A 23861-nucleotide genomic window follows, 5' to 3' on the forward strand; every position below is an offset into this window, starting at 1 on the left:
ACCTATGTGAGACTATCTTTCGCATATATACCAGAAGTGGAATTCTAAGATCACAGGCATTATGTACACTTAATTTCCTACAATAGTACCAAATTGCTTTCTAGTCTGAACAGTAAGACCTGTACATATGAGCCTTCAAGTTGCGAACTTTCAAAGATGCAGACTTTCAAAGATGCGTACATGCATTCCTATGTTCAGTCACGTAAGTTAGTTCATGTGTCTGGCATGTATTGTCACATGCGTACATTCTCTGTGAGTGGTTTTGCTTTTGTGTACTTTATAGTACTGTATAGAGTACAGTAGTACAGTATCTGTTTCAAGCCCAGGATGTCTGGAAGCAAACAAAAAAGCAGTGGTGATGTAGCTTTTTGTTTATAATACTTTTGTGTGAAAAGTATTATAAACCTATCACAGTACAGTACGATATAGCCAATTGTGTTAGTTGGGTATCTAGGCTGACTTTGTTGGACTTAAGAACAAACTGGACTTACGAATGCATTCTAGGAACAGAACTCATTTGTATGTAGGGGACTTACTGTCTTCCTACCTGTTATGCAAGAAAATTTCTGTTTCCACTTATATGCCCATAATTTCTAGTTTTTACCAGGAACTAGAAAAGCAGTACCATGGGAAGATAGGGTTTTCTTTTTCTTTTAAATTGAATCCTACTTGTTTTGAGCATCTACTGTATCCTTACTCTGTAATTTCCAAGAAAAGAAAGATAGTCTATTTTAGAGACTTTACTGTGCTTTCAACCAGAACACATTCATTTGTTCATTCATCCAAACATAACTATAGAATGTGACAAAAATAAAATAAGAATGGGATACTTTAATAATCTCGGCTCAGGATTGCCTGAGCCCACGGGTTCGAGACCTGCCTGGGCAGCAAGACCTCATCTCTACAATAAATCAAAAAATCAGCCGGGCATGGTAGCGCATGCCTGTAATTCCGGCTACTTGGAAGGCTGAGGCGGAAGAATCGCCGGAGCCCAGCAGGTCGAGGCTGCGGTGGCTGGGAGTGGCCACTGCACTCCAGTCTGGGCGACAGAGGGAGACAACAACTCAAAAAAAAAAAAAATCTCGGCTCAGATTTTGATTTATAACATAGATGAGAAAAGATATGAAAGATTTTAATAACAATACTAACAATCTTGATAAAAATATACAGTTTCATTCCTAAAACACAGCATCCACAGTTGTTCCAAATACTCATGGAATATTTGCAAAAAGTTAATTGTATATTAGACAAAATGTCGATGAATCCTGAAAGCAGAAGTTTTATAAGCATCTCATATTCTCTAAACACAGTTAAATAAAACTGGAATTTAACTATAATTTTTTAAATTAAATACATGAAAAATTAAAAGTACCATTATAAATAACTTAGGTGTTATAGAAGAACTATATTTAAAAAGCGGTAAAAGCATATCAAAACTTATGGGATGTGACTAAATCTACATTTAGAGGAAAACTTATGAGTTTAAATGATATTTTAGTTGAATAAGATCAACTAGATAGTAGTTGAATTAGGCATTCTGGTCTGGGGAAAAGACTAACAAAATAAGCAAAGAAACCATAAAGTAATCAATAAAATGGAAAATATATAAATCAGTCCCCCAAATTGGTCAATATAACCAAGATTTTTTAAAAAAGAATATACCAATCTCTGATTGTGGATTGCTAACAGAAACTGAAAAACTGTCAGTAATCTACATCTCCTCAGCATCCCCACTCTAACTCTATGCCCTAGAGAATTTTTGTACAAATATACAGACATTCCCACCAACAAAGTTTGAAAATGTGTGTCTCTTCATTCCCTTGCCAACTCTGGGTAATATTAGTCTTTTAAATATTTGCTAATGCTTTAAATTGCATTGTTATTAGGTTTTTATATCTCCCTTTTACATTTTTTATTTCGATAATCTCTGAAGGTTTTTTTTTCCTATTGTTGTTAAACACATCTGCAGACCGCTGTTTTTAAAATTAAATTATATTTGTTTATTTAGATATGGGGGTCTCCTGTATTGCCCAAGCTGGTCTCAAGCTCTAGGCCTTAAGAGATCCTCCTACCTCAGCCTTCCATGTATCTGGGACCACAGGCACACACCACAGTGCCCAGGTTCCTGTTGATTCTTAAGCATTAATTATATTGCATTAGTATTGCAGTAGTATTGTTATGTACTCAATTTCTTTATTTCTTTCATGCTAAGACAGATATTTCAACCTCAAATTTTATTTTTAAAAATTCTCCTGTTTTTAATATTTCTGGGAGAATAGGCATTGCATTTAAACTTTTAATCCACATGGAATTTGTGTGTGTGTGTGCGTAGGTATAATTTTAGTTACAAATGGGTAGCTAGTTGCCAATAAGTATTTTAAATGAGAAAGCAATATTCAAAAATTAATGTATTAGGAAAAGCTAATGTTATTTTGTTTAGTAGACTCCAATCAGACTTGGTAATTAATTGGCATGGTCCTTTTGAAATTTCAATTCAAAACAAATGAAATAATGTATGGATACCTTATCAAAATGGAAAGATCTGAAGAGGACACTAATTCTGACTGGAGTTGTAAAGAAAGGAGTTTTATTTATTAAACCTGAGGTTGGATCAGAACATCCAAGTGAAAATATCTAACAAGTGAGGTGTATCTGACCTCATTAGTATATCTTGAGTGAAAGAAAGATTTTGGAATCATCTGTGTAGGATCATAATTCTCATAGCTATTAAAGATATTTGGGGGGGATGCAAAGTAGAAAAACATATAAGGCTATTTCCAGACCATACTTTTTAAACCTAATCGAAAAACCTTTGGGACCCATGTCTTCTTGCTTTCTCCAAAGTTTTAGCTCTCTCCAAAACCCTCTCCAAGTGTTTTAGCATCTTTTGTCAATATTCTTTTTTTCCCATTTGTTAACTGAGGATTTTAGCTTCTGGTTCATTTTCTTTCTCTCTACCTCAAACCCTGCCATTATCTGGGAAACTTTACTATACCATTATAGTTTCTTGACCTGAGTTAATGACCATTGACCATGTTGACTTCCAATGCATTTTAGCCATATCCTCTCATAGCTATAGTTTGGGTTTTGGCATCACCCAGAATTGTTGCATCTCTGCAATCTTTGCTCATTCACATACTAAAAGAAACTTTCCGTGGACCTATTATGCAGGCTCAATGCATTCTTAGTTTTCTGGAGAAGATTTTTCATAGTCTCCTAATTGACTCTACTGGCAGAAATAGATCACAAGCTCTTGTTTTCTAAAGGTATAGGTAATTGAGAGTTACTATCTGAGTTCCTGCTTTTGTAAGTTTTTATATTGTCTCTAGGAATTAAATATGTCGAAATGCTGTTTTTGGACAGACATTTTGTGATTGTGTCACTCCATGGTGGTTAGTAAATATTTCTGGGACTACAATTGCTAGTTGATTTGCACATTTCTTGTTTGATGAGTTGGAGTCTCACTCTGTCACCCAGGCTGGAGTGCAGTGGCATGCTCATGGCCACCACAGCCTCAACTTGCTGGGCTCAGGTGATCCTACTGCCTCAGCCTTCCAAGTAGCTGGAAATGTAGTCATGCACTCCATGCCCGGCAAATTTTTGTTTGTGCCATGGACTATATCATTATTTGTATAGTGCCATGAACTATATCATTATTTGTTTTGTGTTTTTTTTTGTTTTTTTTTTTTGAGTCATAGTCTCACTCTGTCACCCAGGCTGGAGTGCAGTGGCATGCTTATGGCCACTGCAGCCTCGACCTGCTGGATTCAGGCAATCCTTCCGCCTCAGCCTTCCAAGTAGCAGGAACTACAGGCATGCGCCACCATGCCCAGCTAATTTTTTGATTTATTGGAGATGAGGTCTCACCAAGTTACCCAGGCTGGTCCTGAACCTGTGGGCTCAGGCATTTGTCTCACCTGGGCCTCCCAAAGTGCTAGGATTATAGGTGTGAGCCACCACGCCCAGCCTATTTATCATTTTTACTCTGACTGTTCAGTGTGTTGGATATGTTTTTCTAAGCTCAATTTCCACCTAACACGTGATATTTGAATTAAGAAGCTTTTACTTCTAGGTCTAGCTGATGTCTTTAATTAGGAACTATGGGAATGAGTCTCACTTGGATTTTAATTTAACTAAAAAGTACTACACAAAGCCTGAAACATCTCTGAGATGGTGGCATTTACTTTCTTTTCCCACTGTGAAATAAAGCATCAGCAGGTGAGTTTGCTCTCTTAATCATAGAAATTAAAACAGAAGCAGCTAGTGAGCATGTCTCTCCTCATACTATGCAACAGAAAACTTAAACCATGGTAGCTGATGTCAGTTAACTTGTAGTCACATAAATCTTTATGTATAAGATCCATTGCAGAGAACTGAGTGGGCTGGCTGATCCACACCCAGGCTCTGGCATGATGAGATCATTAGAGGAGATGCCTGAGACTCGTCCATGGGCTAAAGAAAAGTGAACTGTTGTGATCTACTGACAGCATCTGTAAATTAATTCAGGGGAAAAAATGTTCTGTTCCATGGTGAGTCCTCAGCACAAACTGGACACAGTACAGGCCTGTGCATTGTGATTATGAGAATCTGTGGATAAAAGTCAACACTGACATGATTGCAGTGATTCTGACAGCTTGCACTTGGTTTTAGCTCTAGAATATTCATAGTGCTCCATCATGTCTCCAGCACCCAGTGTCCATATTTCTTTTAGAATGTCTGTTAATTACATGAAAACATCACTATTGGTCACCTTCCATTGTTCTTTATTACTGATTCACTAACACTGGACCTTAAAGCATAAGATTTTTTTCTCCAAACAAGACTTCATAATCCATATTTGTTTCAGTTTTCATACATGAATAAATGCATCTTTTGAGATTTTTGAAATATTTCATATGCCATAAAATTCACCTAAAGTGTACAGTTTAATGGTTTTTGGTATAGTCACAGAATTGTGCAGCCATCACCCTAATCTAATTTTAGAACATTTTAAACACTCTTCAAAAAAATACTGTACATATTAACAGTCAGTCCTCATTTCCCCAACCTCCCACCTCTGCCCCACCTTGATTACTTTCTGTTCTATAGATTTGCCTATTCTGGACATTACATACAAACAGAATTACGCATTATGTAGTTTTTTGTGACTGGCTCCTTTCACTTAAAATAATGTTTTAAAGTTCATTCACTTCATAGCATGGGCTCAATCCTTTTGATGAGCAAATAATATTACATTGTATGAATATACCACATTTTATTTATCCATCAGTTCATAGACATATGGGTTATTTCTATTTTTTGGTTATTATGAACAAAATAGCTATGAACGTTCTTAAGTTTTTGTGTGAGCGTATGTTTTTGTTTCTGTTGGGTAGATACCTAGGAGTGGCATTTCTCAGTTACATAATAGCTCTTATGTTTAACCATTTGGGAACTGCTGGACTGTTCCAAAGTGCCTGTACTATTTTATATTCCTACCGGCAATATATGAGGGTTCCAGTTCTCCACATTGTAATAAACACTCATTTTTGTCTGTCCTTTTGATTTTCATCATTCTGAAGGGCAGAATAAATATATTTTGTTGGGAGAGTTTATTTCTCTATTTTAAAATATTTACCTTTTTACAGGCAGGAATTACTAAATCAGAAAGAAGGATCTGAGCTGAAAACAGAAACACACCAAGGCATTTAATCCAGTGTATTTATGCTTTTTCACACCCTGTGGTGCGTACCATGACTGCCCGTATACTTTGAAAGTACAAGGGGGCTCACAGAATCTCAGGCTTGGAAGGGACCATAGGAGTTCTGTGGTCCTGCCCATTCCCATATCACATCATTGCTTCTGCTGCATTGCACCAAAGGACACAGCAGCCTCTGCTTCAGGAGATCCACCTCGCACTGCTCATGGGCAGCTTGTTCCGGTTGACTAAGGCTCCAGTTATCAAATAATTTAACTTATAAAAATTCAAAATCTGCTTGCATTAGAATTCCGGGACTCTGTTCCTGCAACTGCCCTCTGAAGGCCCAGGAAATAGGTCTAGTCTCCCCTCTCTCAGGCCCCGACTTCCTTCCCTGAAGTGTTTTCTCACAGGTCTTCTCTCTTTGAACCATTCTGTATGGTTTCTACCCTCCTTTTTGAATTTGGCAGCTGTCCTGGGTTGAAGTGTGTTGGTACCTTATTTAAACATGCCCCTTGGAACTAAGCATGTTGTGCTTCAGGTGGTGAGAGCACATATTGGCAGAATCAATTTATCACCTTCCTTTCAGTGGCTAGAACATTTCTGTAGCCTAAGTTATTTTACTCCTCCTCTTGAATCCGCTATGTGTTTATTGCCACACCTCCCCACAGTTTTTATTTTGTTTATTCTCATTTTTTTAAACTGGTAATACAGTACAACCTCTTGGCACAAAATATTTGATAAAGAATGCCCTTCCTACTCCTGTTGCTCAGCATCCAGCTCTCCTTCCCAAAGGCAATGTTATCAGTTTCTTCCATGTTTTTAGAGATTTTTTAAAAAAACAGCTTTATTGAAGGATAATTTACCATTAAATTCATTCATTTTAAGCATCAGTTCATTTATTTTCAGTAAATTTACAGAGCTGTGGAATCATCCCCACAATTCAGTTTTAGAACATTTCTGTCACCACAAAAAGGTCCCTCATACCTACTTGCAGTCAGTCTTCATTCCCAGCCTCAGGCAACCCTCAATCTGCCTGCTGCCTCTTCTGGACATTTCATATAAATATTAATAGCGTCATATGCTATGCAGTCTTTTTGCAGCTGTCTTCTTTTGTTCAATATAATTTCCTGGTTAATCCATATCGTAGTATACATCAGTAGTTTTATTGCTGAATAGTTTCCATTGTATGATACACCACATTTTAACAGTCAAAGGACATTTGGATTGTTTCATTTATGTTTTTGGATAATGCAAATTCTGCGATTAACATTTATGTAAAAGTTTCTATGTGAGCATTCATTTTCATTTCTTCTGGATGGTTATCTAGGAGTGAAATTGCTAAGTAACATGATAAGTTTGTGTTTGTCTTTTAAAAAACTCAATGTGTTTCCCAAAGTGGCTATCATTTTACATTCCCACCTGTAATGTATGAGGGTTTCCATTTCTCTGCATCCTTATCAACACTTGCTATCGTCCATCTTTTTTGGTTATAGCCATCCCAGTGAGAGTAAAGTAGTGTCTCGTGATTTTTGACTTCAATTTCCATAATGATTGCTGATATTGAACATTTTTCATGTGCTTATTGGCCACTTACATCTTCTTTGATGTCTCCTCAGTTTTGTTTTTTTTTTTCGGTTGAGGTCTTACTCTGTCACCCAGACTGGATTGCAGTAGCGTAATCATGGCTCACCACAGCCTCAACCTCTTGGGCTCAGGCAGTCCTTCTGCCTCAACCTCCTGAGTAGCTACAGGGACTACAGGCATGCACTACCATGCCACCATGCCCAGCTAATTTTTGTATTTGTTGTAGACAGAAGATTTCACTGTGTTGCCTAGGCCGGTCTTGAACTTTTGAGTTCAAGCAATTTTCCTGCCTTGGCCTCCCAAAGTGCTGGAATTACAGGCAAAGTGCTGAAATTACAGGCATGGTACCTGGCCTCCCCATTTTAAAGTTAGGTTGTCTTCCTAATGAGTGGTAAGTGTAATTTATATATTCTGGTTACAAGTCTTATCAGATGTACGATTTATAAATAATTTCTCCTAGTCCGTGGCTTGACTTTTTAATTTAAAACAGTGTCTTTTGAAGTACATATGGTTTTTGTACAGTAATGATGAATTCTAATTTAAAATGTTTTTCTTTTATGAGTCATGCTTTTGGTGTTATATTTAAGAACTCTTTGCCTAACCAGAGTCACAAAGATTTTCTCCTATGTTTTCTTTTAAAAATCTTACCATTTGAGTTCTTGTATTTAGGTCTGTGATCCATTTGAAGTCCATTTTTGTAGATGGTGTGTTATCTAAATGTATGTTTTTGCATGTGGATATCCAAGTGTCCTAGCATCACTTGTTCAAAAAACTAATATCTTCTCCACTGAGTTGCCTTGACACCTTTGTTGAAAATTAATTTGATCACAAATATAAGAGTTTATGTTTGCAATTTTAATCCTCTTCCATTGATTGATATGTCTTTGCCTATCCTTATGCCATTACCACAATGTCTCGATTACTAACTTTGTAAGATTTGAAATCAGGAAATATAAGTACTCTGTCTTTTCTTTTTTAATTTCGTACAATCTATTTATTCCTTTTTGTTGTTTTGTTCTTTTTCAATAATTTTTGGATTTTGTGGTTCTTGGAATTTCCATATTAAGTTGAGATCAGCTTGTAGATTTCTGTGATTTTGATAGAGATTGTGCAGAATTTATAGATTAATTTGGGGAGAATCACAATTTTGAATCTTCCTAACAATTTTGAATCTTCCAATCCATGTATGCAGAGTGTCTCACCATTTATTTAGATCTTTAATTTCTCCCAGTTTTTAGTGTACAAACTTTGCACTTCTCTTGTTAACTTTGTTCCTAAATATTTTATTCTTTTTGGTGCATTTGTGAGTGGGGTTGTTTTCTTGGTTTTATTTTCAGGTTGCTCATTGCTAGAATATGGAAATACAATTGATTTTTTTATTGATCTTATATTCTGCAACCTGGCTAACCTTGTTATTCTAGTACTTTTTTGTAGATTCCTTAGTATTTTCTACAGACAAGATCATATCATTTGTAGATAAAATGAGTTTTACTTATTCCTTTCTTTCTGGACTTTTTTTTCTTTCTGAGATATTTTGTTAATAAAAAAGGCAGCACTTCTCAATACCTTTTCAGTACCTAAAGTACCTCCTCCGTCTTTTTTAACAGTTGCAGAGAAGGTACAGTGTGTTGCAGAGAAGGTACAGTGTGTTGCACATCAGTTACAACCTCCTTACTATCCTTTCAGTACTTGGACACTTTTTTTTTAACATCATAGCAGTCTCATGGTTTTTACATTAGTGTTTTGCAGTTTGCCATCTAAATCCTTTGTTCTTTCTAACACTTTTGTATTCGAAATGCAGATTTTGTTCCCTTTTCTAGATGGTAACACTGACACGAAGAGGTGGTGGCTTGCTCAAGTAGAGACAGCTAAGAAAGGGAAGATCTGAGACTGGCTTAGGTCTTTGGATTCCAGACACAGACCTTTTTCTACTTCATCAAAGTTGCTGCTATTCCTTTCGTTTAATGCACAGAGCTTTACAATTACCCCTATTAAACATGCTCTTTTTTGATTTGGCCCATCATTCCTGTTATTATTTATGATATTGACAGCATCATAAACACATCTGAGAGTTTATTCTGCTTTTCATGGTTCCAAGACATTGATATATACAATTTTTTTTTTAAACAAAGGAGTCTTACTTTGTCACCCAGGCTTAAGTGCAGTGGCATGCTCATGGCCACCGCAGCCTGGACCTGCTGGGCTCAGGCAGCTCTTCTGCCTCAGCTTTCTAAGTAGCTGGAACCACAGTGCGTACTACCATGCCTAGCTAACTTTTTGATTTATTGTAGAGACAAGGTCTCGCCAAGTTGCCCAGGCTGGTCTTGAACCCCTGGGCTCAGGCAATCCTCTCTCCTCCCAGAATGCTGGGATTACAGGTGTGAGCCACCGTGCCCAGCAATACATAAAATTTTAAGAACGAGTAGCCAGAGCCAAACCCAGGGATATGCTTAGTAAATATTTGTTGCCAAATGCAGCATGTACCACACAGTAAAGACCTCTGTCTGTATTGGAATAATATTTGAGTAAGGCTGGTTCAACTAGTTATTGTTCTGTCCAGTTATATTATCATCCAACCCATATAACTCCATTTTGCCCTCAAAGATGCCATGAAACCTTTTGCCATTTTTTCCAAAAAATTACACATTATTTTGCTCTGCCAGTCAAGTGACCATACCTATTAGGGAAAACAAGGTTAATCTGGCAGGGCTTGTTCTGCCTGCTTTTTGAGAATAGATTTGCCAATTTTTTATTTTCCTTGGAAATTATCAGCTTGGTGATCCATTCTAAATTTTACAGATCATCATTGTTAAATCCACCAGATTGCAATACCTACCTTTCTGAAAATTGAAACATTTCGTACCTTCAAATGTCTAAGATAATTTGACTTCTCTAAGATTCTGTTGCGAGTTTCCCGAAGACCCTAGAATATAGCTTATCTAGTTCAAGGGATTTGATACTCTCAGTTTCCTCCCCTGACTTGGGCTTTAGTTCACCTTGACCAGACTTGCCTGAGTAGAAAATCACCTGGCATTTATTCAAAATATAGACACCCGGGGCCCTCCCTAGAGATTCCAACTCATTTTTCTGGGTTAGCCTCCCCTTCCCCCCAGGAGATATTTTTATGAGCACATTTAAGAAATACTGTTTGATGCTATAGTGTTTGTTCAACTATGTTTTGTTAATCTTTTTGTCATTTGTCAACATTCCACCATCAGCTTCATTGACCTGAATTTGCCCTTCATTGCTCTACTTCCCCTGATATAACTAAAAAGGTCTTTGGGACTTTTAATACTGTTTGCAATACTCCATTCAGGACTTCTCATGGGACCTTGTAGCTCTTTGGTGTTTGTCGTTGTATAACTGAGTCTGCTCTTAATTGGAAAACGCTCTCTGCAGGTCATTTAATTAGCTGTGTCTAGCCCTTTTTATCTCACATCGGAGATACATGCAGGTGTGAATTCAGAATTCTATTCTGAAGATGCATTAGGCTAATATCTGAAGCTTCTCTTCAGAGTTTTTCCCAAGCCCTGTGAATATACCCAGCCTTTTTTTGTCTTGTCATCACCCAATAGCTCAAGCCCTATCCCAGCTTTGGGACAACAGCTTTCTCTTCCCTATTACAAATACATGGCAACATGTTCACATTGTCTCAAGCTTCCTCCAACTGCATCTAAACAAGTTGAAATGGATTAGAAAGAGCTCTTGGTAATGTGTAGGCTTGCTTATCCTCTGGGCAACTGTATCATTGATTGCAAGTAATGATAACTAAACTCTTTTATTTTTCCAGGTAGCAAACCATGTGATTTCTTCTGACTCTATTTCATCTTCTGCCAGTAGTTTCCTGAGCTCGAACTCTACCCTTTGCAACAAGCAAAATGTGCATATGTTAAACAAGGGCATTCAAGCAGGTAAATTATTTGAATTCAGACTTTTCTGTTGAAATACAAATGGGTCTTAAACATATGAAATATTCATAATATTACTCATATTACTCATAATAAAGTAAATGAAGATTAAAACTATATCCAGCTACCATTTTTCACCTACCAGATTGGCAAAAAATAAAGTTTGATGATAAGTGTGTGGGCCAAGAGTATAGGGAAATGCGTTCTTTCGTGTATTCTAGTGGGAGTATAAGTTGGCATGCCATGAAAGGCAATTTGATCTTTCGTATCAAAATGTGTTTGACCCAGCATTTTTACTTTGGGAATTTATCCCATAGATGCACTGTGCATATATGGAATTACATTATAGATATACTTACATATAGACAATAAAGATTAGCCATTGAAACATTGTTTGTTATAATAGAAAATGAAAATCACCTAGATCCCCATCAACAACTGACTCGTTACATAAATTATTGCATATCCAAATAATGAAATCCTACGTAGAATGAGAAAGCTCTGTCTGTTCTAATAGGGTAAGATTTCCAAGATATATAATTTAAAAAGAAAAATCAAGGTGCAGAGCAGTATATAGCATACTATAGCGTTTTCTTAAAGTAAAATAAAGACGAGAACAGAATTGCTTGAATGTGCAAAAAAAAAATTATCTGGAATCATATGGGGTCATATGGGTTGTGAACAGAGTGAATGGAGAACAGGACTGGGTAGGAGCCTTTTCAGTTTGTGCCTTTCTGTACCTTTTGCTTTTATAAAACAAAATCTTGTCTTCACTTCTGTCAATCTCTGTCTTACCTGGGTGACTGCTGATATAGGTGGTTGTCATCTTTCTCACTTGGAATCAGAACTGAAAACCTTTCCCTTTGAACTTATATTAGTTTTTCTTTTCTTGTAAAATCTAAGCTGACTTGCAGAGAAAAAAAAAACCTTTCTCTCCCTTCTCCCTCTCTCCCCGCTCCTTTCTTCTCTTCCTCCCTCTCTCTCCTCCCACTCCTCCACCCCCCAAAAAGGCAGTATGCTTTAAAATTATTAAAAGGGTTCACTTACTGACTTGAAGAAACCTGTCAACTCAGCCTCAAGGCTGCTCCCAGAGACATCTGTGGTCCTTTCCCCTTAGGTAACTTGGAGATTGTGAATGGTGCCAAAAAACACACTCGAGATGTTGGGATAACTTTCCCAACTCCAAGTTCTAGCGAGGCTAGATTAGAAGAGAATAGCGATGTGACTTCTTGGTCAGAAGAAAAAATTGAAGAGAAAGTGCTTTTTACCTGTTATCCTGGGGACAGAAAGTTAAAGAAGAACAAGCAGAATTCCTGTGAAGGTCAGTTTCTAATTCTAGATTTTGTAGCAGAAAAACCAGTAAATTTCAAATCTCTTGCAATGCTAAGTATCTTCCTCTCTTTTCTTTTTCTTTCCTTTCCTTTCCCTCCCTTTCCCTTTCCCTTCTTCCTTCCTTCCTTCCTTCCTTCTTCCCCCCTGCTTTCTTTCATCTCACTCTGTTGCCAGGCTGGAGTGCAGTGGGCACAATCACTGCTTACTACAGCCTCAACCTCCTGGGCTCAGGCAGTCCTTCCACCTCAGCCTCCTGTAGCTGGGACTACAGGCACATACCACCACACCCACCTAATTTTTTTATAAAAATGAGATCTCACTTTTTTGCCTAACCTGGTCTCGAACTCCTAAGCTCAAACAGTCCTCCCATTTTGGCTTCCCAAAGTGCTGGGATTACAGGTGTGAGCCACCATGCCTGACCGAGATTCTTTGTTTCTAAATGCCACTATGTTGATCCCACCTGCCCTCAGCCACCAGCTTAGCAAGTTTGCAAAGTATCCAGCATTACAATTACGGAATAGTACCTGCAGTTAAACCAAGCTTAAGGACACCCTGGTGTCCTCTGACAGCTGAGGTCTCTGGGAGTTTATATTACATATTATATGTGTGTCTCTGATGAGAGTTGGAGGGCTGTAAAAAATGAGAAGTCTTTTTTCCTTCTTAAATATGTTTCTCGTAGGAATTTCATGGTTTGTTCCCGTGGAAAATGTGAAGTCTGGATCTAAGAAGGAAAATCTGCCCAAGATTTGTGGCCCTGGAATCTCCTGGTTTGAACCAATAACCAAAACCAAACCCTGGAGGGAACCACTGCGGGAACAGAACTGGCAGGGACAGCGCATGGATGGTCGGGGGGCAGGCCAAGGCAGAGGCGATGGCAGAGATCCACCGAAGCCGTTTGTGAGAGCAACTCTGCAGGTGCAGTGATGTTAACTTGAGCCCCATGTTTAGGGAGAAGAAGGGCCAGACACAAAGAAGTTCCCTCTGTGACTCAGCATGCTGAGGTTTAGTCATGCGGCCCTCTGGTCCAGCACTCTGCAGTTCATCTGTTTTCACTGCCTCTAGGGGCTTGGTTTCTTTTCATTAATCAAAGGCTGCCTTACGTTTAACTTTCTAAATAGTGTATCACTCTCTGGATCTGGGGACAAGACACTAGAAGGAGGACCTGTGGCACTGTTCATTGGGTTTGTGGAGATCTGCATGTGGAATGCTCCGAGGCCTGGTGTTGTGCAGCCTTATGTGTTCCTTCTTTTATGTAACTTCTATTCCTGCTTAACACAGGATTTAAAAGGCACTACGTCTCTTATTCTATATTTCTTGTGGGATAAAGGAAACACTATTTAATGATGTATTTGTTTGAAGAGAAAATTCACTATAGCACGGTGGGCAAAGCTCTTGCACTGACATTTGGGAGAGTCGTAATTGCCACAGTCTTAGTTCTTGGCTTATTCTAAAGGCATTTCTTTGATCCCTTTGGTTTTCCTGCTGTAACTCCTCTGCAAAGAGAGGTGTCAGAGTATTCTTCAACTCTAAATATTTCCTGAGCATTAGAAACAGGTTCTTCAGACCTATTAGGCAGGTGTCTTGTTTTTGTTTTGTTTTGTTTTTTCTGGGCACTTGAGAGTAAACTGCATAATTAATGTGAGGGTGGGACTTTTTCTCTTCCTTAGGAGTCACTTCAGCTCCACAGACCTGACTTCATCTCCCGCTCTGGGGCGCGGATAAAGCGCCTGAAGTTAATAGTCCAGGAAAGGAAACTGCAGAACATGTTACAGAGTGAGCGGGATGCCCTATTCAACACTGAGAGAGAATGGCCAGGCTGCCAGAATCCCATGCACCCTCTGCCCAGGAAAGGTGCACCCTGTTTTTTTATTTTCCTGTTAGTGGAATAGAGAAGGCAAGGTCTGCCTCCAGGCTGTGGAACACTGCTAAATGCCAGGCCAGTTACAGGAACAGAAAGTGATGTTTTGTTGCCAAAACTAAAATCTCCTTAGCTAGCAGAACCTGTCCAACTAGCTCTCAGTATTTTCATGATCTGGGTAGCCCCGTACTGTATCTTAAAAATGAGAGTGTGCACTGAGAAGGGCTTTTTTTGGTTGTTGTTGTTTTTAATCAAGCAACTCTGTGTCCATGAGCAAGTTCTTCCAAAAATATGTTTTTTACTTTAAAGATTGGGCCTATTTCAGCCTTGCCTACCTTATCGGGTAGTAATACTAATACTAATAAATACTTATTTGTTAGTAATAAATAATACTAATAAATACTTATGTAGCCCTTATATTTCACCTAAACACTGTTTTCTCTTAATGCTTGTAGCACCTCTTCAAGGTATCTCCATCAATAGTAGTTTTCAGTAAGAAAACTGAAGCAAGGAGAGATTATACCTTGCCCAAGATTACACATCTAATAAGTAAAAGCTAGGATTTGAACCCAGGTAGTCTGTTCTTAAAATATATGCTAAATATAAGATCTCAGTAAAATAACAAGAAAGCTGTGAAAAATAAAGTACTACCTAATGCCTTCATCACAATCTTACCTATAAACTGGCCAATTTTTCAGTTCAAGCTGTCAAGGCTGTGCTATCAAATGCCTTAGGCTAATGTCCCAGTCACCCTAGTCTAGCCCTGGGCCTGCCTTGGGCATTGCTTACCACCCAGTCCTGTCAGCACAGGGTAGGGGGCACGGAGTCCTAGCAGCTCCCTCTCACAGCTCTTGAGGGTCACATCCTTCCTTCCTTCCTTCACTGTATACTGAAAACTCCTTCTTCTCTTGCTTAGTCTTCCTGGCTGCACAGAAGAACAAACCTATTGGAAAGAAGGAAATGATTCAGAGATCTAAACGGTAAGACCAAAAGAACAAGAGTAATTATAGAAGTGTAAATCAGGCCACCAAGTGGTCAGCAGCTCTTGCTTGCCCCTCAGAATAAAGGTATTATGCTCAATTTAAAATATTATGAGAAAGTTGTGAAAGTAATTTCTCACTTAATGGCACTAAAAAAAAAATAATAATGATAATAATAGCAGATCATGGTATAAATGACTCATATGCAGAAGATGAAGAAAATCCTCCACAAATTTGCATGCCTTAGTAAGGCTTGTCTTTATTAGAAGCCCAAATATAAATAAAGAATATTTTGAACTAAGATATTTATTTGTGCCATACTCTGTATCTGAGCAATCCCATTTCTAGGAATTCATCCAACTGAGTGAGGAAAAAAAAGTACTGTCCAAGACACATTAAGCTAAACTTTAAAAAAATCCCATTTAGGCCGGGTGTGGTAGCTCAGTCCTATAATCCCAGCACTTTGCCAGGCCAAGGCGAGAGGATTGTCTGAGCCCAAGAGTTCGAGAACAGCCTGGGCAACTTGGTGGCTCCTCATCTCTATAATATATCAAAAAATTAGCCAGGCATGGTAGCGCACACCTGTAGTTCTGGCTACTTGGAAGGCTGAGGTAGAAGGATCGCCTGAGCCCAGCAGGTTGACGCTGGGGTGGCCGTGAGTGTGCCATTGCACTCTAGCCTCGGCGACACAGTGAGACCCTGACTCAGAAAAAAAAAAAAAAATCCTATTTCAGAAGCATGTGTACACTGTTAACATTTTGTGGTCTTTGAAAAGAAATATTTGTGTTTATATGGATGTATATATTTTTATATGCATAGAGTATTTTTGAAAGACACAAAAACCTGATAATAGTGGTTGCCTTTGAGAGAAAGAATTGAGTGGCTAAGGTACAGAGGTAGATGTTTTTACTTTTCATCAAGCATTAACTACCATTAATTCATTCAAGTGTTGGGCATGGTGGCTTACGCCTGTAATCCCAGCACTTTGAGAGGTTGATGCAGGAGGGTCACTTGAGGCCACAAATTCGAAAGCAGTTTGGGAAATAGTGAGACTCCATCTCTACAAAAAATAAAAATTTAGCTGAGCATGGTAGTAGCATGTACCTATAGTCCTAACTACTTGGGAGGTTGAGATGGGAGGATTTCTTGAATCTAGGAGTTCGAGGCTGCAGTGAGCTATGATCATGCCCCACAGTATTTCAGCCTGGATGACAGAGCGAGGCCCCATCTCCAAAAATAAAATAAAATGTAAAACTAGAATAAAAAATGTTTTGTAATTAATTCATTTGAGATGTGCACATATTGATTATGATAATGTTATGGGATAACTAAGTTAAAGCTTACTTTGTTAGGGGTTCACTGGAGACTTGCTTTAATAAGAATAGTTTTATATTTAGCACAGTGCTTCTAAAGTAGTGGTTCGTAAAAACAATTTATTTTATGCATTTAAGTATTTCTCTTGAAATTTTCTTTTTACTCGCCATTGAGTAAACCCTAATAGATAATTTAAAGGGATGTTTAGCCAGCAAACATGAAAAATTCTCAGCTTCACTGATCATCAGATAAATGCAAATCAAAACCACAATGAGATACCTTACACTGGTCAGGATGGCAGTCATTAAAAGGTAAAAAAACAACAGGTGTTGATGAGGCTGCAGAGAAATAGGAACACTTTTACACTGTTGGTGGGAATGTGAGCTAGTTCAGCTTCTGTGGAAAGCAGTGTAGCATTTTCTCAAAGAACTAAAAATTGAACTACAATATGACCCAGCAATCCCACTTCTGAGACTGTACACAGAGGAACAAATTGCTCTACCAAAGACACCTGCACATGTTTGTTTATTGTAGCACTATTCATAGTAGCAAAAATACAGATTCAACCTGGATGCCCATCAAAAGTGGACTGAGTAAAGAAAATGCAGTGTGATATACATGGTGAAATACGATACAGCCATACAGAAGAACAAAATCATGCCCTTTGCAGTAATATGCACGCAGCTAGAAACCATCATTCTACGTGAACTATCACAGAAACACAAAACCTGAATATTGCATGTTCTCACTCATAAGCAGGACTTAAACAGAGAGCATGTAAGAATAAAAGTAGGAACAACAAACACTGGGCACTGCTAAAGGAGGAAGAGAGGGAGAGGGGACAGGGAACACCCCATCCACCCACTGGGTGCCATAATCACCCTGGGTACCAGGGGTAGAGAAGGCTTGCTAGAAACCCAAATCCCACTGGCATACAATTTAGTTATACTGCAAATCCTCACTTGTACCCTGCAACTCCAAAATAAAATATGTTTGATGAGGATAAAATATATATATGAAGTGGATAAAAATAAAGAAATAAAAATAAATTTTAAAGGGGAAACTGTTTTTTATATATATATATAACTGTTTTATATATATATATATATATATACACACACACACATACATAAACACACACACACACACACACACACACACACACACACACACACACACACACACACTATAAAGAGATACTTTAATCTAGTGGTTCTCAGAGAGGAGTCACCAAGGTTCAGTTTCCCTAACTTGAGTGTCCCTTTTCCCTTCTTTTCCTGTTCCCTTTTTGCTCCTAACTGTTCTTCACACCCAGCTCACACCTAATCTTCCCCTGAAGCCTTTCCTAACCTCTTTCCTTTAGAATACGTTTCTTTTTTTCCTGTTACTCTCTAGTATTTTCTAGATGTGACCATGTTAGTACTTTCCTTTTCCAAAGTGTTTCTAGTGTTGAAAATACAATAGTGATACCTGCTTAATATACTGAAACAATGCATGTTTGCATGTGGAGCGGAAGACAGAAGCTCACCTCCACCCCCTTTATCCCACTCCTTTCCCGGAAGTAACCTCTATTGGCAGGACTTTATTGTATTTGTGTTTCTCTGTCTCCCATTTCAGATTGTGACCCCTCGGTCAGGGTTCTCCTGAGGGCCCTGGCCTGTCTGGGAGAGATGAGTGCCTGGAGCAGGACAGCGCAGGGTGAGGTGGTGAGAGGGTCGTGATCCTCCACACCCTTGTAACCTTCCTGCTTTCTGTCTTTCCTAAGGATTTACGAACAGCTTCCAGAAGTACGGAAAAAGAGAGAAGAAGAGAAGAGGAGATCGGAATATAAGTCATACCGGCTGCGAGCCCAGCTGTATAAAAAGGTTAGTCCATCCTCTGTGGAGAGCGGGATGGATCAGGTTTATCAGATGAAAGAAATGGAGAGAAGCTTGCCAATCTATTGAGCATGCCCCTGGAGTCAACCGTTTCTGAGGAGGGAACTCAAACTCACAACGTGCCAGTGCTGAAATTCAGAAGATAAGGCACCTGTGATTAGATTTCACATCAGGTTGAGTACTCCAGCCCGAAATGTGTAAAGTACTTTCCATGCTCACGTTTGAAATGAAACCAGATTTCGTGCCCAGGAGTCATGGTGGAAATGTCCAAAATATCAGACTTGTCAGGTTTTCACTCCGTAGTCGCAGATGGCAATGTTATGCCCTTCATGGCTAAGTCAGATACCTCTAGAACTGTTAAAATAAACTAGAGAGTGTTTGAGTAGCATAAGAGTTGTCAACATTCGGGGGGGGCGTCAAATGCCACCAAGCTGCCACCCTTCCCTGCCTGTACCCCAGTGGTGTCAGTGGTGCCGCAAGTCCAAGAAGTCCAAGTCCTAGTCGGTAGAAGCCCTTCTACCAATTAATTCCCCAAGAAAGCAGACTGGCTACTAAGCTAGAAGGGCCATATCCTTCACTGTTCTTGTCTCCCGCTCAACCCCCTCACCTCACTCCAGAGGACTCTGAAAGTCAGAAATCAAAAGACCAGTTCATCTCAGACTGATGTGAGACTGGGGGACTACATCTGGAGGATGCCCCAGAACCTGGGCGGCTGCCTCAGGTGGGAGGCCCCAGGCACTTCATGCCTGTCTGGTGTGTCAGCATCACCAGGCCAGGCCTCTTTGTGCTTGTCTCTGTGGAAACTGGTGGCTAAGTCGAATACCTCCAGCACTATTTAAATAAACTAGCAAATGTGTTTGAGTGGCATAAGAGTTGTCAACTCTTATGAGTTATCAGAATTATAGATTATCTATATCTGTATAGAAATGATGGTATTGATGATGCATCATTTTTCTAAACCTTTCGGGAAGTATTTTTTGTATAATTATCATATACTTTCATATACTGAGTAAAATAAACAAGATTTGGGTAGACACACTGGTTCTCCTCAGCAGCATGCGTGGTGGGAGGAGTGGTGTCTGCCTCTGATGGCAAAAGGACCTGACTTCTTTCCTGCCCTTCTTTTCTTCCACAGAAAGTGACCAATCAACTCCTGGGGAGGAAAGTCCCCTGGGACTGACAGATTATTCTCCTCAGAGCCTTGGAATTCTATTTGGGGAATCTTGAGAAGCACAATCCTTCTATGAGTCCGATTTAATAAAGCTTATTCTTTATTCAAGTATAATTTAGAAATTGAAACTCTTCAAGAAGAGTCTGGGACAGCGTGGGTATTAAAACTGCTAATGTTTCAGGAGCAATACTTTCTTCATAGTGGCCTTGCCCACAGGGCTGTGCGTTACAATTATTTTATCTTTTAATTCTGGCCAAGAGTGAGTCTCATTTTGTATGTGTTTTTATACTTTTAGTAAATAAATGACTTTGGATTGACTCATAGTAAGCATTTCTTTCCCATTTGGAGAGGTGCCGAGAGTCCACATTGTCTCTCTTGAGGTGTCTAAATGCATCAACGGAGGGAATAGGCTCTTAGATCGAAATGTGGCCTGTCTCCACATACATAGCCTGCTGTGGTGAGCCCCTGTCGTGGGCTTTGTGGAGAGGATGTCTGGATAGGGTACCCATAGACACGCCCAGCAACTCCCGCAGGACGCGTCCAGTCCAGAGCCTCCTGTCAGTCTCACTGCAGCTGTCCCAGGGCCTAGCTTTGTAGGCCAGGAAGAAAGGCCACTAGCCTTGGTTGATTGAACTTCCTCCACCCACACTCTGTTTTCAGGATTAAATCCTCAGACCATTTATCATCACACGTGAAACCATTTATAACATAGAGAACAGCTTCTGAAAAAGGTGAGTTGCTAAAAGAGATAATGCACATAAAACACTTAATCCAGTGCTGGATCAAAGTATAACAAGATTATTTTCTGTGGCGTAAATTTCATTTAATGCCCAAAATGATGGAAGAAGGTTTTAAACAACCTCCCTGTAAGTTTAGTGAACCCCAGCAGTAGGGTCAGCAGGGGACAGTTGTCCCCAGAAGTCTTCCTGAGAGGCCAGATCAAGGAGCATGCTCTGCCCCCAAGCTCAGTTCAGAGCCTTCAGATCCTGTTCCCCAGACTCCCTGCAGGACCCAGAGGAGGCCATGAAGAGGATGCTGGGAAAAGAACCCACAGTGCGTGAGGCCGACTCCTAGTTCTTCCCTTTTATGCTGGACAAGGTATTGAACTAAGCTCCAGCTTACCTGTAAAATGATATGATTAATAATTGCTCTAACCCCTCCTCCTTAGCTCAAAAACACTGCAACTATTTACACATCTTGTGGAGGTTATTATTTAGATTGGAAAGAGAAACTTGTCTCAGACCTGGGTCTGTAGAAAACCAGGGCAGATTGGAGTCTGACTGGGAATGATGAACATGTTTCTCTTTAGGCCCAGGACAGTGTCATCCAGCCAGACACCTTCCCAGAACAATCGGTTTCAGAGCCTGGGAAGCCCAGCTGGAAGCTGACACCCACTCTTCCCACTCCTAGCCAGAACACAATTCCTCGGGGTGTTGCTACAGGTACACTGGGGGAACCTGTTGACATCTCCATGGGGTTTGTTTCAACAGGAAACCTACAGACCTGCTTTCACATTATAGCAGGATTTCCCCAGGTCACCAGCCACAGGCATGAATGGGAGGCAAAATTAGAGTACAGAATGTACTAGGAAGGGGGGCAGGTTGCTGAGAGTCTCACAACTGCAGTCTTCCTACCCCTCCTAGGAGAATAGCCTTTTGGCTGAGTGTGGCCTGGATAACCCCATGATCAGCCTCACAGGCCATGCTAGGGCCTCTCGCAGAATCTGCACTGCCTCAGAGCTCAGGGCTGTTCCCACTCTGCACACATTGGGCTGAGCACCTGGCAGAAACCACACAGTCACCACCTCATGCTGCCACTCATGGAGCCATCAGGCTGCTCAGCTCTCTGGTCTACCAGCCACATGCTCTCCTATGCCTGGCAGGGCCTTGAGCCTCCTGTTTTGTTTTGTTTTTCCTTTCATAAGTGCAGGAAGTCCAGGTCGAGGCTGCACCATTGCCCCTAGTGCTGAGCTCGGGTGGCATTCACTCTTTTTTTTTTTTTTTTTGAGTTGGAGTCTCTTTCCATTACCCTGGCTGGAGTCCAGTGTCATGCTCATGGCTATCCCAGTGTCGACCTACTGGGCTCCGGTGATTTTCTGCCTGCCTTCCACGTAACTGGGTGAACTATAGGTGCGTGCTACCGTACCCAGCTAATATTTGAATTTTGTGGTAGAGATGAGGTCTCGCCAAGTTGCCCAGGCTGGTCTCGAACCTGCGGGCTAAGGCAGTCTACTCACCCTAGGCCTAGGTCACACCTAACCTGAGAGGCCACCGCCCTCTTTCTCCTGGAGGTTAGACTCCAGTCTCCTCAGCCTCTCCTCTCCTCTGAAGGTAGCTTCTGGGTCTGTTTACCCCCAGCAACATGCAAGTGTGGGGAGGGAGTATAAGAAGAAGGCAGAGTACTCTATAAATCACAATGCATTCTGTATGCCCCAAAGCATTGTTCTGGCCAGTGTTAGGATGGGAGGCAGAGCTGAACTGTGGACGTGGACTTTGTCTTTCCAGTTAGGGAGCTGTGTGATTTTACCTATGATGTTAGACTTGTTTGTATGGGCCCAAAGCCTTGCTTATGGGCCTTTCCCATTTTCTTACTAAATATGTAGTTGGATGGGCAGGGTAGGCACAGGGACAAGAAACAGCATTAAAATTAAAATTAAAATTAACATTGTTGGCCTCTAGAGGGCACCCCTGGCTCATCTCCATAGCCCTTGCTCCCTTAAATGCCCCAAGATGAGCATCCTGGTCTGAGACAACTCCAGCACCACCAAACCTGGAGTGGGACAGAGCAGGTCATTTTCCAAATCTGACTGGACTACATTTTAAGGAATCACAGTCACAAGGAGCATAGATATGGACTCTTAATTGTCCTGGTCTGAGCAGCTCTAGACATATCTGCTTCTCTTCCAGTCAGAGAGCCCTAGTTTACCCAGAAATGATCAGTAGCCCAAGCTATCTTCTTCTAAGGATTAGGGTCAAATCTTTACCTCTGTAGGTGTATTTGTGTGTCACTTATTTTCTCCAAAGCTGGTGACTTTTCTTTGGAAACTCTTATTGTGGCAGAGATAAGATCTAAGACGCTACTCTGGACTTAGAGAAAATAGATCCCTCATCAGAGTTCAGCCCAACTTTCTAGACTGCATGGGGCTTGTGGCCTAAATTTCCAGCGTGTCCCCAAAGAGGCATGACCAAATTCACATATTGGTACAACCCCTGAGACTTTCTCATAGTGTTTGTCCAGCTTCATCATTGCTATACTAAGTCCAGAACTTCAACTAGCTATGAGGCAGATGGGGTTAGACTGGAAAAAAGCATACCCCTGCTTAGTTTCATAAGACAAGAATCTGAGAAAAGTGTAGATCGATACTCTCTTTATTTTAAGCTAAGATATATAGTAAAACTACAATGATTTATCCATTCCTGCAGGTTTTTTATTTGTATCATTTTAAAAAAATAACTGATTATTATATTTTTGCAGACATTCAGTTTTCTATTTATCGCTTATTCGACCTCAAACTTGATCAGACATCCGAATATCTCCTCTTGAATTCAAATACCTCAGGACATCTATCAGACAAATTTCCCTGGCCTTTCAGAGCCTCTGGCCTCAGATCTGGACGTATCACTCTGTGTGCCATTCAACAAATTCTTATTGAGCCAACCACGTGCTGCACATTGTGCCTGGCCCTGGACACACAAAGGGAACAAGATGGTTGTAATTCTTGCCTTTGTGCAGCATCTAATAGGAGATTCAGGAAAAACTCCAACAAGCTCTGTAGCAATGGGTTTCCTATCCCTAGTTGTTTTCTGGTCTCTGGAGCTGATGCCTACTGTCATGAGATGGCACACATGTACCTCAAGAGGACGAGAGGGCTGCTCCTCAGTGTCCTGTCTGGGCGAGGGTCTCCATCTCTTAAGGTAGTGCCTAACACTGGGAACTCTCAGAAGCACCTTCCACCTTTTCCCCGTTTATCTGTATCACATGAAACGAAACAGGAACAACTGTGTCTTCAGGATAGCCTGCCTCATAGTTGATGTTCTGACCTTACTGGGGCAATGGTGAGACAGTCAGGAATCACAGGAATATGTGAATCTGGCCACACCTCATTGAGGACTTGCTGGAACTTTGGTCCTTAAAATTTTTTATCTAACCCTATTGAA

At 40.2% G+C, this 23861-nt stretch overlaps 1 protein-coding gene across 1 annotated transcript in view; it reads left to right on the forward strand.

Moving 5' to 3' along the window:
- LOC103257151 (Alstrom syndrome protein 1-like) overlaps positions 1-20027 on the forward strand; it is a gene marked incomplete at its 5' end in the record, with an annotated part of 67499 nt that extends 47472 nt beyond the window's left edge. Inside the window, 7 exons of the mRNA XM_008054878.2 lie at positions 11055-11175; positions 12290-12493; positions 13184-13419; positions 14172-14355; positions 15279-15342; positions 18422-18521; positions 19669-20027. Of these exons, the coding sequence (XP_008053069.2) occupies positions 11055-11175; positions 12290-12493; positions 13184-13419; positions 14172-14355; positions 15279-15342; positions 18422-18521; positions 19669-19713 (954 nt within the window). The remainder of the gene's footprint in view (positions 1-11054; positions 11176-12289; positions 12494-13183; positions 13420-14171; positions 14356-15278; positions 15343-18421; positions 18522-19668) is intronic.
- Between the last annotated feature and the right edge of the window lie 3834 nt (positions 20028-23861).

The sequence above is a fragment of the Carlito syrichta genome, unplaced genomic scaffold (assembly GCF_000164805.1).
Source record: "Carlito syrichta isolate Samal-C Ts95f unplaced genomic scaffold, Tarsius_syrichta-2.0.1 Scaffold80100, whole genome shotgun sequence".
NCBI classification, from domain to species: domain Eukaryota; kingdom Metazoa; phylum Chordata; class Mammalia; order Primates; family Tarsiidae; genus Carlito; species Carlito syrichta.